Source organism: Rhinolophus ferrumequinum, chromosome 16 (genome assembly GCF_004115265.2).
Source record: "Rhinolophus ferrumequinum isolate MPI-CBG mRhiFer1 chromosome 16, mRhiFer1_v1.p, whole genome shotgun sequence".
Lineage (NCBI taxonomy): Eukaryota > Metazoa > Chordata > Mammalia > Chiroptera > Rhinolophidae > Rhinolophus > Rhinolophus ferrumequinum.
In genome coordinates this window covers 6084923-6102531 of record NC_046299.1, presented here as the reverse complement: position 1 = coordinate 6102531, position 17609 = coordinate 6084923, and the positions used below count along the sequence as shown (strand labels likewise).

Here is a 17609-nt window from a genome sequence, read left to right as displayed (position 1 = left end):
TAGAACTGAGACTTTATTTTTTTTAATAGAGCAAGTAATCTATACCATCCAATAACCTACAATGTTTAAATTTTATTATAGAATCAAAATAGAAACTAAAAGTTTAAATTTATACAATGTGACAATTTATTTGCTTTTATAATATTTTATTTCTTTCACAAAAGGAAATTCATTTTCTCAAAGATAATGAGACCACTTCTACGCACGTTTCTGCCCTCAAGCAGAAAAATGTAGTATAACTTCTGATGTCGATATGCTCTAATTTACACATAAATCTGTCATAAATTTTACTTAACACAATTAAGTTACATGAGTAAATTAAATGCATATGTAATAAGTTCTTGATTTAAATTTTTTTCCTTCAGTGTAATTATAAATTATGCAACCCCAACAGCCACATGATTATTAACCACCTTACATTTGTATAGTTTTTTTTGTTTTTCAAATATTTCATACATTCCAATAGATCTTTAAAAAAAAAAAAAACCCGTTGAGGTAGGTTGGGCAGGTATTAATGTCCCCAAAGAGTTAAAAAAAGCTCATTGGACTTCAGAATTTTGAGACTAAAGCTGTAGTGCCAGCTCTTTACTAGCCATTTGACCCCATGTTAGGATGCGTGATGACTGTGGCGACAGCATGATAACTTCTGGTCTTCACCCCACCCCCCCCAACTAGGCTGAACATTCTCAGAATAATCAGGCTAAAAGTAATTTCAAAGGAAGTCTGAAGAAGAAAAGAAGCTGCAAAGTACAGTGTAGCCTGAAATTCTCTTCCTGCCCTTCACAGTGTACTAAATGATGATTACTTCCTTCAAAATTTAACCTACTCGGACACCATCAAGATTCACCTAGACTTTTCAACCCTTAGTGACTGATTCTTAATCTAAACCCAAGTAACACACCAATTATTTCCACAGAGCATTTTACTCCCTTTGATTATTTTTAATCTTAAGGCCTAATATCCCTTCTGTGATGCCAAACTCCTACTGTTTTAGCTGTCTCCCTACTCTCTGAGGTCTTCATTTTTTTCACTGTTTCCCTCAATTCCTTCTTTACCACACAGAGAACACAGGACGATTCTATTAACTCTTACCAATTCTCTCTTCTCCTATGCCTATTTTCTCTTCCAGTAGAACTTATAAAAATTATGTATAGGTGTTTTAGGTTTCTAGAACAATCATCCAAAGCCTCAAAATGTTTGAAACTGAAACTGAACAATTTTCACATTCAGTTTCTGGCAATCAGGGAGAAACAAGCAGACATTAAAGGAAACAATAAACGACCAAAACCCAAGGGGAAAACTGACATTGAAAAAAGACCCACAGCACACCCAAATAAAAGAATGATAGTTAACAGATTTTAAAACAACTAAAACAAGTAACAATTTGGAGAATTTTGACAGAGAACTGAAAACTATAAAAAAGAACCAAACAAATAACAGAAATGAAAAATGTAATAATTGAAGAAGTTGAAGGGTGGGCTTGATAGCAGGTTAGACACAGAAAAAGAATTAGTGGATTAGAAGAACGGTCAGAAGAAAATACCCTGTTAAACACAAAGACAAAAGGATGGAAAATTAAAAACAGTAAGGAATATAAAAGGTATTATACAGCACAAGGTATAATATCTAATATACATATAATAGGAATCTTCAAAGGAGAGAAAATGAGAATAGGGCAGAAGAGAAAATAGCATATGGCTGAGAATTTTCTAATACCAACAAAGAACCCCAAGCCACAGATTCAAGAAGTACTGTCAAGCCAAGGCATGATAAAAACAAAGAAAACCAGTATATTATATCTGATGAAAAACAAAACCAGAAAATCTCAAAAGCATCCAGGGAGTAGGAGTGGGGGTGGGGGATACAGGTGAAAAATTACCCTCAAAAGACCAACTGAAAAAAACTGAATCTGATAAAAATCTCTGGATCAGAGCACTTTTTCTTTAAAGAAACAGAGCATAAATACATTACAGTCTCTGTCAAACTACTCAACTCTGTCACTGCAGCATATAAGTAGCCATAGACATATGTAAATGAGTAAGTGTGGCTGTATTCCAATAAATATTTACAAAAGCAGGGGAAGCCCAGGTTTGACCCACAACTGTAGTTTGCTGACCCTTATTCTAGATCTAAATTCCAACCTACAGAAAATACAGGGAACAGAAAGCATGTTAAATGATATTACAGAGATTAGATCATCTGATTTAGGACTCAAACTACCTTCTACCACAAATAAATCATAAAGGCAAATAAAGAAAAGGTGCGGGAGAACTTAAAAGAGCCTTAAAATATTATCAACCAACTGCAATATGTAGACTTAATAGCAGAATAGAAATAACACAAGAAAGGTCAGTGAACTTGAAGATATAGCAATAAAAATTATCAAATCAGATCAACAGAGGAAAAAAATAGAAGAAAAAGAAATGGACAGAGCTTCAGGGACCTATGGGATAATACAAAAGGGTCTAACACTGATGTCTGCAGGCTCCGAAAAGGGAAAAAAGAGAATGGTACAGAAAATAATTTTGAAATAAAGGCTGAAAACATCCCAAATTGGACAAAAGACCTAAATTTTCAGATTCAAAAAGTTCAGTGAACACCCAAGTAGGATAACCACAAAGAAATCCAAGCAGCAGTACATCATAAGCAACTGCTAAAAACTAAGACACAGAAAAAAATCTTGAAAGTTTCCAGAAAAATAATGCATTACTTAATAGGAGCACAACAATTCAAATGATTGCAGATTTCTCATCAGAAACCATGGATGGAGGTCAGAAAAAAGTGACATAACATTTTCAAAGTACTGAAAGAAAAGAACAGTTAATTAAAGAATTCTGTATTCTCCAAAACACATTCCTTAAGAATAAAAGCAAAATAAAGATATTGTAATACTAAGAGAATTTCTGGCCAAGAAACCTTCTCTAAAATAATTCCTAAAAAAAATTATTTAGACATAAGGGAAATAATATCAAAAAGAAAGTTGGAAGATCAGGAATAAAGGAAGAACAGCAAAAGTAAATATCTGGATTGAATACAATTAACTATTATTCTGCAACTGAGTTCTTTAAAATATGTTTAATGTTTAAAAGGAAAAATTATAACTACATCAAGCTAAAAAGTTTTCACAGCAAAGGAAACCATCAACAAAACAAAAAGACATCCTACTAAACGGAAGAAGATATTTGCCAATGGTACATCTGATAACGGGTTAATATCCAAAATTTATTTAAAAACTCATACAAGTCAACACCAAAAAAAAAGCAAACCAAACAACTCAATTAAAAAATGGGTGGAGGACATGAAGAGACATTTCTCTAAAGAGAACATACAGATGGCCAATAGACATATGAAAAGACGCTCAGTGTCACTAATCATTAGAGAAATGCAAATAAAAACTGAAATGAGATACCGCCTCACCCAGGTCACAATGGCTATCATCAATAAATCAACAAACAACAAGTGCTGCCGAGGATGTGGAGAAAAGGGAACCCTCTTGCACCGTTGGTAGGGTCACAAATTGGTGCAGCTACTATGAAAAACAGTATGGAGGTTCCTCAAAAAATTAAAAATAGAACTACCTTATGACCCAGCAATTCCACTCCTGGGTATTTATCCAGAAAAATCCAAAACACTAATTCAAAAAAATACATGCACCCCTATGTTTATTGCAGTACTATTCACAATAACCAAGATAAGGAAACAACCGAAATGCCCATCAATAAATGACTGGATAAAGAAATTGTGGTACATTTATACAATGGAGTATTACTCTGCCATAAGAAAGAACAAAATTTTACCATTTGCAACAACATGGATGGACCTAGAGGATATTACGCTAAGTGAAATAAGTCAGACTGAGAAAGACAAACATCATAAGATCTCACTTACATATGGAATCTAAAGAATAGAGTAAACGAACAAACAAATCAGAAATAGACTCAGAGATAGAGAAAAAACTGATGGTTGCTAGATGGGAGGGTGGGTTGGAGGATAGGGGAGAAAGTGAAGGGATTAGAAAGTACAAATTGGTAGTCACAAAATAGTCAGCGGGTTGTGAGATACAGCATGGGTGATATAGTAACCAATAATGTTGTGAAGATCATGTAGGATACCAGATGGGTACTGGACTTATCAGGGGGATCACTTTATAGGTTAAATAGATGTCTTACTACTGCACTGTACACCTGAAGCTGACGTAGAATAATATTGAATGTCAGCTATAATTAAATATATACGTATAGATACCGGGGGTGCCAAAAAAATGTATACAAGTGGACACTTTGGTCAATATTGTTCAAGCAGTAGTTCGCCATAATCAGAAGTGTCTAGAAGCTGATGGTAACCACTTTGAGCGCCTCTTGTAATTGTAGAAGTCAAACGTGACTTGTATTCATCTTTTGTTATCAGTATATTGAGTATTATAATTTTAATATAGTTTTCCTTTCTTAAAATGTGTATACATTTTTTTTGGCACCCTCTGTATATATTCACAAGATGTAAATAAAGTACAGCATAGGGAATAGAGTCAATGGTACTGTAACAGCCATTACAATGTCAGAGGGCTAGTAGACTTGGGGGGATTATCACTTCCTGAGGGGTGTAAATGTCCAATCATTATGCTATTTTATACACCTGAAACTAATATAAAAAAATAAAAATTATAAATAAATGGAAAAATTATAGCATTATCTGGTAGGATTTTCAATATACATAAAGGTAATTCAGATAACTGCAATATAAAGGGGTGAAGTTATAAAAAAATGATATGTGGTAAGGTTTTCAATGCTCCACTTGAAACAGTAAAACATTGATTCTAAGTAGACTGTGAAAGGTATGTATATTGTAATCCATGCAGCAACCAATAAAAAAGCCATACAAACAGATATAGTCAAATCCTTACAGCAACTACTAAAGAAGCTATACAAAGACATATATACAAATAGATATATCTAACTAAAATATAATACGAAAAAATATTCAAATAAACCAAAAGAAGCAGGAAAGGAGAAGGAAGAATGAAAAACAGAGGTAACAAAGAGAAAACAATAAAATGGTAGACCTAAATCCAAACATATCAATAATTACATTAAATGTAAATGTTCTAAATATACCAATAAATGAATCGATAAAAAATATGACCCAACTGTATGCTATCGTGTTTCCCCAAAAATAAGACCTAGCCGGACAATCAGCTCTAATGCGTCTTTTGGAGCAAAAATTAACATAAGACCTGGTATTATATTATATTAATGATATTATATTATATTATATTATACCCAGTCTTATATTATAGTAAAATAAGACGAGGTCTTATATTAATTTTTGCTCCAAAAGACACATTAGAGCTGATGGTCCAACAAGGTCTTATTTTCGGGGAAACACGGTAGCTGCAAGAAACTCACTTCAAATGTATTAATGATATAGGCACATGAAAAGTAAAAAATGCACAAACTAAAAAATTGAACTTCACCCCCATTAGGATGGCTATAATAAAAAAGACAGGTAATAAAGTGTTGGTAAGAATATGGAGAAACTGGAAATCTAATACAGCACTGGTGGAAATCCATAGTGGTACAGCCACTGAGGACACAGCCTAGCAATTCCTCAAAATATTAAACATAGGGTAACCATATGACCCTGGGTATGTACCCAAGAGAAATGAAAATATACATCCCCCAAAAAACTTGTACACAAATTTTCACAGCAGCATTTTTCATAATAGTCAAAAAGTAGAAACAACTTAAATGTCCATTAACAAATGGATAAACAAAATGTGGTATAGGCATACAATGGAATATTTGACCAAAAAAAAAGCAATGTATTGATACATGCTATAATATGGATAAACTTTGAGAACATTATGTTAAGTGAAGGAAGCCAGACATGAAAGGCTAGATATTGTATTATTCTATTTATATGAAATGTTCAGAATAGACAGTACAAGAAAGGAAAACTGCAGGTGTAAATATCCCTCAAGAATATAGATGTAAAAGTTCTCAACAAAATATTAACAAAGTGAATCCAGCAACATATAAACAGACCAAATGGAGCTTATTCCAGGAATGCAAAGCTGGTTCAATATCCAAAAATCAATCAATATAATCCACTATATTAGTAGTCTAAAGATGAAAAATCTCATGATTACATTCATTAATGCAAAAATATTTTTTTAATATAAAATTCAACATTCATTCTAGAAATAGAAGGGAAATACTTCAACCTCATAAAGGGCATCTAAAAAAAAAAAGTCCTACAGTTGACATTATACTTAATGATGAAAAACTGAAGACTTATCCCCTAAAATCAGAACAAGGCAGGAATGACCCATCACCACTTCTAGTCAAATACTGTATTGGAAGACCTAGTTTAATTAAGCAAAAAAAAAAAAAAAAGAAATAAAAGGCCAAAAAAAAAAAAAAAGGAAAGAAAGAAATAAAACCACCCCATTCACAAATGACATGATTATTTACATGAGAAAAGCCACAAAAAACTCCTAGAACTCATAAAATGTACAGTAACAGGATACTAGGGCAACACACAAAAAACAACCATATTTCTAGCAATAAACAATTAGAAACTGAATTTCAGAAAGCAATACAATTTAAAATACTTCCCCCCAAAAGAAACCTATTAGTTTAAGTCTAAAAACTATGTACAGGATTTGTATGCTGACAACTAAAAAATGCTGATAAAAGAAACCATGGAACACCTAAATCAATGAAGAGACATACCATGTTCGTGGTTTGGAAGACTCAAATTAGTAAAGATGTCAATTCTCTTCAAATTATAGATTTAGCTAAATTCTAATCAAATTTTCAGTACGTATTCTTTTGTAAACACAGACAAATTGATTCTAAAATTTACTTGAAAAAGTATAGGAACTAGAATAGCCAAAACAACACCTTAAAAAGAATAGGGATTGCTGGTTAGCTCAGTTGGTTAGAGCATAGTGCTAATAACACCAAGTTTTCCGGTTAGATCCCCACATGGGCCACGGTGAGATGCACCCTCCTTAAAAAAAAAAGAAGAAGAAGAAAGTTGGAAGAATCACACTACCCAACTTTCAGATTCACTAACAAGCTACATCAATCAAGACCACGTGGTGTTGGCAAAGGGACATCAATAAAACAGAAGAAAGCCCAGAAATATTCATACAAATATGGTCACCGGATTTTTGACAAAGGTGAAAAGGCAATTCAATGGAAAAAGGATAGTTTTTTCAATAAATGGTTTGTTTCCATTGGAACAAATGGAAATCTGTATGCAAAACAAAAAAATCTTAACCTAAATCCTGTATCTTATACAAAAATGAATTCAAGAAGAATCATAAATTCAAACAAAAAAAATGAAACTATCAAACTTTGAGGGTGTCATTAGACATGACACCAAAAGCACAATACATAAAAGAAAAACTAAATAAATTGGACTTCATCAAAATTATCAACTTTTGCTCCAAACTTTTATTATACTTTTCATCTGTTAAGAGGATGAAAAGAGAAGCTACAGACTGAAAGAAAACATTTGCAATCATATATCAGAGAAAGACTTGTATTCAAAATATATAAAGAATACTCAAAATTCAACAGTAAGAAAGCAAACAACTCAATCCAAAAATGAGCAAACGACAAACAGAAATTTCACCCAAGATCAGATCTACAAGTAGCAAGTAAGTACATGGAAACATGCTCAACATCTCTAGCCCGAGGGAAAACACAAATATGTACCATGACTGGATGCCATTACATCCATATTAGAACATTACTGACAATTCCAAATGTCTGCAAGGATACAGACCAACTGGAACCATCATACATTGCTCATGTGCACAAAATGTAGATGTAAAATGGTACAACCACTCAGAAAAATGGCTTGCAAGTTTCTGATAAAGTTAAATATACACTTACACTAGAGAAATTAAATATGTTCATACAAAAACCTGTACCCAAATGTTTATAGCAGCTTTATTCATAGTAGCCAAAAACTAGCAACAACCCATATATCCTTCCAAGAAGTAAATGGATAAACAAACTCTGATATAGCCAGCCATGCAACAGAATGCTTCTCAGCAATAAAAAGGAACGACTATTGATACAAGCAAAAATATGGATGAAATCTCAAAAAGCATTATGCTGACAAAAGACGGCAGTCTCAAAAGGTTATGCTTCATGATTCTGTCTTATAGGACATTCTCAAAAACACAAAACTACTGTAATGACGGAGAACTAATCAGTAGCCATCTGGGGGAGAGCATGGCCAGACAGAATGGTATATGACAGTTTTCTGGAGGGAACTATTCTGCATCCTTACTGTGATAATGATTACACAAATCTCTACCTGTGTTAAAATTCATAAAATTGTAATGAAAAAAGAGTCAATTTTACAATGTTAAATTTTTTAAATTTTAACAGGAAATTATGGACTTCATACCAATAAAATTTGAACATTCAGATAAATGGATACATTTCTTGAAAAACATAAAACTGACTCCAAAGGAATAGAATAGTGGATTCAGAAACAGACCTGAACATGTACCATTACTGGACATGACAGAAAGGATTAACATTTCAATAAGTGGTACTGGGTTATCTGGATATTCATAGGGAAAAAATAAACACCAACCTCTACCTCACAACATATACTACAATTCACTGGGTCCTAAATGTGAAAAGGAAAACAATAAAGCATCTAGAAAACACACATAGGAAAATACCTTTATGACTCTGGGGAGGCAAAGACTTGCTATACAATATTCAAAAAGCACTAATCATTTTTTAAATGATATATTAAACTTTAGTAAAATTAAAGAACTTCTGTTCATCAAGAGACAGTACTCCAAAAGTGAAAAGGCAAGCCCCAGATTAAAAAGGTATTTGCGATACAAAGATCACATATACAGAAATATAAAGACCTCCCATAAATCAGAAAAAGACAAGCAGCCCAGTTTTTAAATGGGCAAAAAACTTAAATAGGCACTTTGTAAAAAAGAATAGCCAAGTAGCCAAAAAGCATCTGAAAATATGCTCAACATCTTTAGTCATCAGGGAAATGAGAATAAAACCACAAGCTACTACTGCACACTGACCAAAATCACTGAAATTGCATAAACTGACAAGGCCAGGTGTTGACAAGGAGGCAGAGCCACGGGAATTCTCACACACTGCCAGGAGGAGTGCAAACTAGTAGAACCACTTTGAGAAACTGTTCAGTGGTATTCGTAACCACCCAGTCCTGGAAACAGCTCAAATGTCCATCAACAGGAGAATGAACGAACGAATGAATGAATGGTGGTTGTTTTCATATAGTCCAATACTGCACCACTACTACACCACTATAGTCCCATACTACACCAATACTACACAAGTTTCTATATGAGAAACTTCATATAATTATCTCGATACAGGAAAAACAGTTGATAAACAAGATTCACGAAATGAAGCAGTTTCGTGCTACATACAACATGAACATGGGTAAACCTCACAAATCCCTGTTCCGCAAAAAGAAGCCAGGTGAAAAACAGAGTGCGTTCCCAATGACACCATGGTACCATTTACATCAAGTCAAAACCAGGCAAAACTCAATGTAATGAGAAAGGATAATCTTTTCAACAAATGACAGATGTAACAATTTGACATTCATATGAAAAACAATAAGGAATTTCAACCAGTATCTCAAACCTTATACAAAAATTAACTCAAAAGAAATCATAGATCATCTAAAGGTAAAACTTTAAAAATTTCAGAAGAAAATACAGGATATCTATGTAACCTTGGGTTAGGCAAAGAGTTCTTTAATATGACATTAAAAGCACAATGCATATGAGAAAGTTAATAAATTTGACTTCACCAAAATCAAGCACTTCTGTTCTTTAGAAGATACTGTTGAATGAAAAAACAAGGCAAAGAATAAGAAAAAACATTTACAAATCACATACCAGGCAAAGAACTTACATCTGGAATACATAAACAATCCTCAAATCTTAACAATAGGTAAACAAACCACCCAATTTAAAAATAGGCAAAAGATTCGAATACACATTTCGCCAAAAATGATAAACGGATGGCAACTAACCACATACCATAAAAGGAGCTCAACATCATCAGTCATTAGGGAAATGCTACTTAAAACCACAAGAAACCAGTACAACTAATATCAAAAACAGCCTAATGAATGATGACACACGTCAGAACAGTGGTTACCTTTCGAAGAGAAGGAGTAGGAGGGGCACAAGGGGACATCATGTCTTCTTTCTTGAGCAGGTTGAGTTACACAAAGGTGTTCATTTTGTAAAAGCAACACGTATGACCTGCTCACTTTTCCATATGTATATTATAGTTCATTTAATAAGTTCACGTTAAAAAGAAAAAACAAATTCCCATAAGCAACTCCACATGTAGATGGCTTCACCAGTGAATTCTACCAAACAATTAAGGAAAAAAAACAATCGTCAGTAAACTCGGGGAAAAAACAAATTCTCATTTAATGATGTCAGCATAGCCTGATACCAAAACTTGACGAGGAAAATTGCAGGACAATCTCTCTCATGGACAAAGCTGCGAAACTCCTAACAAACAAAATCCAGCAAAAACAGAAGTTGGGTTTTATTCCAGGGACGTACTTAACGTTTCAAAATGATCAATGTAATTCACCAACATGAACAGACTAAAGGAGAAACTTCATATAATTATCTCGATACAGGAAAAACAGTTGATAAACAAGATTCATGAGAAACACGCTCCCTCCCTCTCTCTACCCCCTCTCTCAGCAAAGAAGAATCTAGTAGTGGAGTTATCTACAAAACAAACAAGACTTAGGAGTACAAGCTAACATCACACCTAACAGTGAAATACTGAAAGCATTCTCAGAAATACTGAAAACAGGGAATAAAACAAGAATGCCTCTGTCACCACTTCTTTTCAACATTTTACAGGAGGTCCTAGGCAGTGTAATATGGGGGGAAAGAAATAAGGGATTGGAAAGGAAGAAATAAAACAGCCACTCTTCACAGTGTGAATATGAGTATATGTAAAAAATCTAAAAGAATCTACAATTAAACTACTAGTCTCTAAGGTAAATCATTCGCCTCTATGAGAAAACTATTAAAATCCAAAAGAATCTATAGGGTAACAACACAATGAATAAATAAAACGAGTGTAATCGTGCAAAGCAATCTTCTACAGCAATAGAAATGAATGAACTATAGCTACATGTAACAACTCAAGTGAATCCCACAGAGCTGAGTGAAAGACATCAGAAAGAACGCGTAGACTTCCAGTTACATATTCAAAAACAGGCAAATGAATCTATGATGTGAAAACTCCCTGTGGTTACTGGCTAGTGGATAGGAAGGAGGGAGTAATTTAGAGAGGATTGGATTAGTAGGGAGTCCAAGGGAAGCTTCAAGAATCTGTAATATTCTACTTCTTGACCAGGGTGATAGTTACATAGGTATGTGCACTTCGTGACAATTCACTGAGCCACACTCTCTTGATTTGTTCACTTTACTATATGCCATACTTCCATGTTTCAAAAAAGTTTATTACCAATTGTTCTAATCTTATTCCCCTGCTTGACACATTCTCATGGCTCCCGACAGCCTAAACGTACAATCCTAAGCTCTTAGGCATGGCATACGATGTGGTGATGTGGCTCCTACCTTTAACTTGATCGTCGTCTGTCCATCCCACACATACACATTATATTCTACTTTACCAAAGCACTTACAGACCCAGTACATGCTACACTGCTTGAAATCTTCATGCTTTTAAATACTGTTTGCAATGCTTGAAATGCTGTCCCACTTTACACCCCACCCACACTCACCACACCCGGCTCTTGTAATTCCCACCCAACTTGGATATTAGCTCCTCCAAGACCCTTTCCTATCCCTCTCCTCCAGAGTTAATCACTACCTTTTCTATACTCAGTGTACCTGTTATCGCATACACCAAGCTATGTCATTAACTGTTGATCTATATGCTAGTCCATCTTCTAGTATATTTTGAACAACTCAAGCACAAGGTCTAAAGTTTCATGTTGACAGTGCCTGAGGCTTGGCACATAGTAGACAATCAATAAATTTCACTATTATGTATATACACTTACAAATTAAGACAGTAAAACCATCTAGGATGAGGCCTAAGTCTCACACTTCCTCCACAGCACATAGCACAGCAATGAACACATTATAGGCACTCAACAGTGACAGAATAGCCAGTGATAGAACCTGTACCAAAACTCAGTTCCATGGGCAAATGCTCTTTTCAAACCATAAGCTCCTAAGATAATGTATATATGACCTACTAGAAGTGCAAAAAGTCATTTTCCTTTTATACACATAGATTTCTGGAGTTTTGAGCCAGAAGAAACCAACAGAAATCACCTAGTCAAAATCTTTAGGGAAGAATTGAAGCCCAGAAAAATTAGGTGGTTTGCTCACGGTCAAGGCTATAGCGGGAAGACTAGGTAGGACTCGGGTCCCCTGGCCTCTCATTTAGTTTTTTCTCACAATCCATGCAACCTCCCTTTTGTACCCTGTGACTTCTCCAAGTAAGCGATATGACTGCTTTACTATTTTAGATTCAGAGGCTTAGTATCCTTGATTGCAAGTTTTTAAAATTTGGCTCTAACACATGAATACTAAAAGTACCAACAAGTTCAACCAGGAAAACACCATTTCCAGTTCCAATATCAAGTATTGAAGCATCCAACGGAATCTTGTGTTTCTGCATCCACCTTATTAGTCGATTCATACTCTCTTCTCCAAACCTATTAGAAAAAAAGAAACAATCAAATAACAGGGATACAGAGCAAAGGTTACAACTATATACCATTTAAACAGATTATTCACTATGCTCAATTACCTCTTTTTTGGAAAGTAATAACAAGTATCTGTGACTGCTTAAGCTTCATCTCTACTATTATTTAGGGAAAAATACTAATTTCTACACCCAAGAGTAGAACAGAATAGATAAGGTCAGTGTATTACTTATTAATGTTTCTGTACACCAGCATTAACACTTGTACAATTGGTTGCTCAAAATTGTATTGCTGATCACTGCACTGTACACCTGAAGATGAACAATAATGAATGCCAACTATAATATTATATATATATATATATATATATATATATATGTATATATGTGTGTGTATACACTTACAAGAGGCGGAGTACAGCATTGGGAGTGGAGACAGAGGAAATGTGATGGCTCAGTGCGATGTCAGAGAGATAGTGGATGGGGGGAGGGGGGTCCACAGTGTGAGGGATATAAATGATAAACGTCTAAGTAAAAAAAAAAAAAACCTCATAGACACAGACAATAGTTTAGTGGTTACCAGAGGGGAAGGGGGGAGGGGGGTGGGAGATGAGGGTAAGGGGGATCAAATATATGGTGATGGAAGGAGAACTGACTCTGGGTGGTGAACACACAATGTAATTTATAGATGATGTGATACAGAATTTTACACCTGAAATCTATGTAATTTTACTAACAAGTGTCACCCCAATAAATTAAAAAAAAAAACTGTACTGCTTATTCAAAAAAACACAATAATAGGATAAGAGTAATTTCCTAATACTATCATCAAATTTAAATCTGAGCTGTTAAAAGAAAAGTGAGAGATTCTTTAAATCTACCCACTAAAGCCAGAATCAGTCCAAGGTTCCCAAGATTTTCAGGCTGTCTTTCTTTGGGATAAGCACTTAAAAGACACACACACACACGATCTTCTGGCTCACAATTGCACTATTTTTTATAACTCACCAGATTTCTCCTTTATCTCCATACTCTTGAAAAGTGTGCAGTTCTCTCTCATAGACAGCATCCCAACTACAATCAAATGCAAAGCAAGATTCTTTAATTAAACTGTATGAATTAGATGTATATTTCTAACACATTACAGAGATATCTGACAGATGTTTAAAATAGTGTTATCAATAAGTGGCACATAGCTCAATCTTTAACATCTTTGTGTTGAAAAAATGAAAGCTATGGACAAGCAGAGTAAGTTTACACATGTACAAATTGTGATCACAAAATACAGTGAATGTTTAAATTTTTTAAAATGTATTACAGTAAAAGACACATGGCCATTAATCCCCCTCAAAATACTCCTCCTCGCTTCGAACACACTTATCCCATCGTTCTTGCCACTTTCTGAAGCAGTTCTGGAAGTCTTCTTTCATGAGTGTCTTTAGTTGCGCTGTTGTGGCTGCCTAGAAATCCTGAATCGATTCAAAACTCTTCTTTCATGGTCATTTTGACTTTGGTGAAGAGCCAGAAGTCACACGGGGTCAGATCCCAGATCCGGTGAACAAGGTGGATGAGGACACACCGTAATGTTTTTATTTGACAGAAATCGCCATACCTAATAAGCGATGTGTGACATGAAGCGTTATGATGGAGGATGAAACGGTTTGCTCATTTCTCAGGCCCTTTTCTAAGCACATCGTTTCTTAAATGCTCATAAAGACACTCACGAAAGAGGACTTCCAGAACTGCTTCAGAAATTGGCAAGAATGATGTGATAAGTGTGTTCAAAGCAAGGGGGAGTGTTTTGAGGGGGTTAATGGCAATACGTCTTTTACTGTAATAATTTTTTTAATTTAAACATTCACCATAGTTTTTGATCACACCTCGTAAAGCACTTAGGAACAATACCTGACACATAAAAACGCTGTTTTAGCTTAAAAAAATACAAAGAAGTATTTAGTCAAGTACTCTTTAGTTCCAAACACAAGTCCGAAACTTGACTGTACAGGCAGAGTGTCATACAGCACATTTCAGTTTAAAATGGGCAAACAAGGATTTTCTACCACTACAGTGGTTACCCACAATGAAACTCACCAAAGCTAAGCTCTGCTTCAATGCTACCTAAGTTTTCAGTTTAAGATTTACTCTTACTCCTTTTAAGTCCAGTTCTGCCTCCCCCACCATTTGCCTCCTCTTCCTACTCCATCTTTCTGGAATCCCTACTCCCTCTCACCTCTCCAAGTTACCTCTCATCCTTACCTTTCCCCACACTCATTCATTCACCCACCTATTCATTCATTCATTAATTACTGAGCATCTGTCTTAGGTCAGATCACTTTCTCCGACCCCGAGATGCCCGGTGACCGCCTCGCCCCCTCCTCATGCCATCCTGCACACCACCCCCTCCAGCTCCCACATCCCTACCGCGTCTCCTAAGCCTTTTCAGCGCCCCCGGCCTAGCAGTTCTGCCCTCAGCTCTTCCCCTCGCCCAGCAGCCCGGTTCGTGAGCCCCGTCCTCCCCCCGTTCGCCCCCCAAGCCTGCCCCGGAGGTTCAGGACCCTACAGGGCCTCCGCAAGATCTTCAGCGCCGGTCCTGAGACCCACGAGTCCCTTAGGGAGTATCAACCCCTTGAAATGCCTCTTAATGGTCCCAAGGGTGGCCCCTCGGGATTCCATCTCGCCAATATCCCTTACATTCGGTCAAGACGGCCCGTTAGGCTTCCTCCCGCCACGCCTCCAAGGCGCTCCCCATCCTCCGGGACCCCCGGGGCCCCATCCCTCGGTCCCCTACCCAAAGGCCCAATCAGGGCCGCGTCACACTCACTGCTCTCGGGTCCCCAGCGCGGACGGGGCGAAGCCATCCCCTCCGGGACTGACCCCGCCGAACCGCACCGCGATCCCGCCGCAGCGACCGCCGCCGCCTCCAGAGCCCTCGTTCATCCCGCTCGCCTCCCCACACAGCCGTTGGGCCGCCATAGAGACGTGGCGCGGGCAGAGCGGACGTGTGTGTTGGCGCCTCTAGGCAGTGGGAGGTCGCCCTCTCTACTGCTCCCGGCCCGCGAGGGGTCCGGGCTCCGCTTTCGTCCTAGTCCCGGTCCCCAAACGCAGGCGGGGGCCGGGCTAGACTTCGCCTCCCTCCCCCGCCCCTCCAGCCAGTGTCAGATGCACCCCCTACCTCGACATGCCCGCCTAAGCGCCACTATATTTGGAGACTGTTGGTAAGGAATTGCATTTTGGAAAAAAGACTGGCGGTGGAGAAGCCACACTGAAAACCTGAAGCCGACACTGCTCAACCCAAACGCACAATCACCTGATCTCTCCACGTCGTGAGCAGATCTGAGAAGCATTTGGCTTCCGTCTAATTCCATGTGTGGCTGGCATTCCGCCTTGTAAATAACATTCTGGCCCCTTCTGACTTGACGTCACTAGGTGGACCTGGGAATGTATGCCCAAAGAAACGAAAGCCCTACGACCCCACGCCCACCCCTAAAATACGCCAATCACGGGGATCAGAGTGTTGTGGAAGAAAGAGTGCTGAGTAAATTAAGATCCCGGGATGACTGTCATCTCCACCCCTCACCGGTCATCTGGCCCTGACACTCCTAACCTCTGTGTGCGTCAGTTTCCTCACCTGTACCGCGCCCGAAATAGATGGTGACATGTTCTACAAGATTGCTGCCAACCAGTGAACCTGAAATTCCTCTGCCTCTTGGTCTGACTGCAGTTGGAAGTTCTGCAGTCCAGCAGAAGAGATCTTATGCCCCCAAAGGTCTTGGGGTATGGGGTATCTGTAGCAGCAATGAAAGACTGGGGATCCAATGTCCTAGGCAAGGATCTCAAAGGCCCCCTAGCAAGGCTGTCTTCCAACCAAAAGGAATGTTTCCTAGGCCACGTTTCTGTTGACTGGGTGGACAGAAGCCCAGTAACAGCCCCTAGAGCTTAAGGACATCAAGTGTTGCCTTTCCAGCTCCCAGAAATCCCAATTAGGACTGAGGACGGAATGTGCATCTCCTCCTATACAAAACATTCCAGATCGTCAGGCAACTACCAGCAGTAAAATACAGTAAAAGACAGATGGGAGTCCATGTGTACAGTGATTAAAGAACCCACGAAAGAGAGTAAGTAACGTTATTACAGAGCAATAAAACCGCCGGATGCCATAGCCAATTAGTGCTGCCCTGGTTGTTTTCATCATTTCTAGACTCTAGATGCTAGAGAAAGCAAGTTTGGATGTGACTGAGTGGGACTTAAAAAGTTTTAGGTTATAATTAAGAGGCAGCCATGAAAGATAAGGCTGTCTGCAAGCTGATGTCTTGCCAACACATAAGTTGTTTTTGCTGTGTGTGATGAATGCTATAAACACTTGTTGGTATCGAGCCCTGGAAAAACTCACGGTTTATACAGAGTTCCTTCTCTGGCTCCAGGAGTACTCTGGCTGTTTAGTCCTAAAGGCTGTGTGGAACACCACCTCTGGTCACCCAGGGCAACGAATTCTTGGTGGGGTGGAGAAGCTCAGTCCCAGCAGAGCTGCCCATCACCAGGGAGAAGCCAGGATGTGCCAAGGTTCACAATCCTTCCTGCGGGGCACCCCTTAACATGAGGCAGGAGGGAGGCTCTGCAAGTACTCTGGGTTGCCTGTCTCCTCCTCACTCTATTAATTCCTGCAGCCGGGAACCCTGCTCACCGACAGCTTCTCTGAAACTGTGCTTTCAAGGTTTCTCAACCACTTCCCAGTTGGTAAACCAAGAGTCAAATTCCAGGTTTCACCTCCTTTGATCCTCTGTAGCTATCAATACCACTTAGCATACCCTTCTTGAAAACCCTCCTTTTCTCCCCAGTACCACCTGCTCTTAAGTG

General features: G+C 37.7%; 1 protein-coding gene across 7 annotated transcripts in view; it reads right to left on the bottom strand.

The window, feature by feature from the left end:
* Nucleotides 1-16834, bottom strand: part of EEF1AKMT2 (EEF1A lysine methyltransferase 2) — a 69999-nt gene extending 53165 nt beyond the window's left edge. The window contains exons 1-4 of one of the 7 annotated variants that reach the window (XM_033129861.1): nucleotides 15544-15662; nucleotides 13764-13829; nucleotides 12647-12765; nucleotides 10197-10413 (exon numbers count right to left, since the gene is read on the bottom strand). In XM_033129861.1, the coding sequence (XP_032985752.1) occupies nucleotides 10197-10238 (42 nt within the window). In that variant the 5' untranslated portion in view covers nucleotides 10239-10413; nucleotides 12647-12765; nucleotides 13764-13829; nucleotides 15544-15662. The other 6 variants (XM_033129860.1, XM_033129856.1, XM_033129857.1 and 3 more) reach the window with 6 other exon arrangements.
* Nucleotides 16835-17609: the final 775 nt, after the last annotated feature.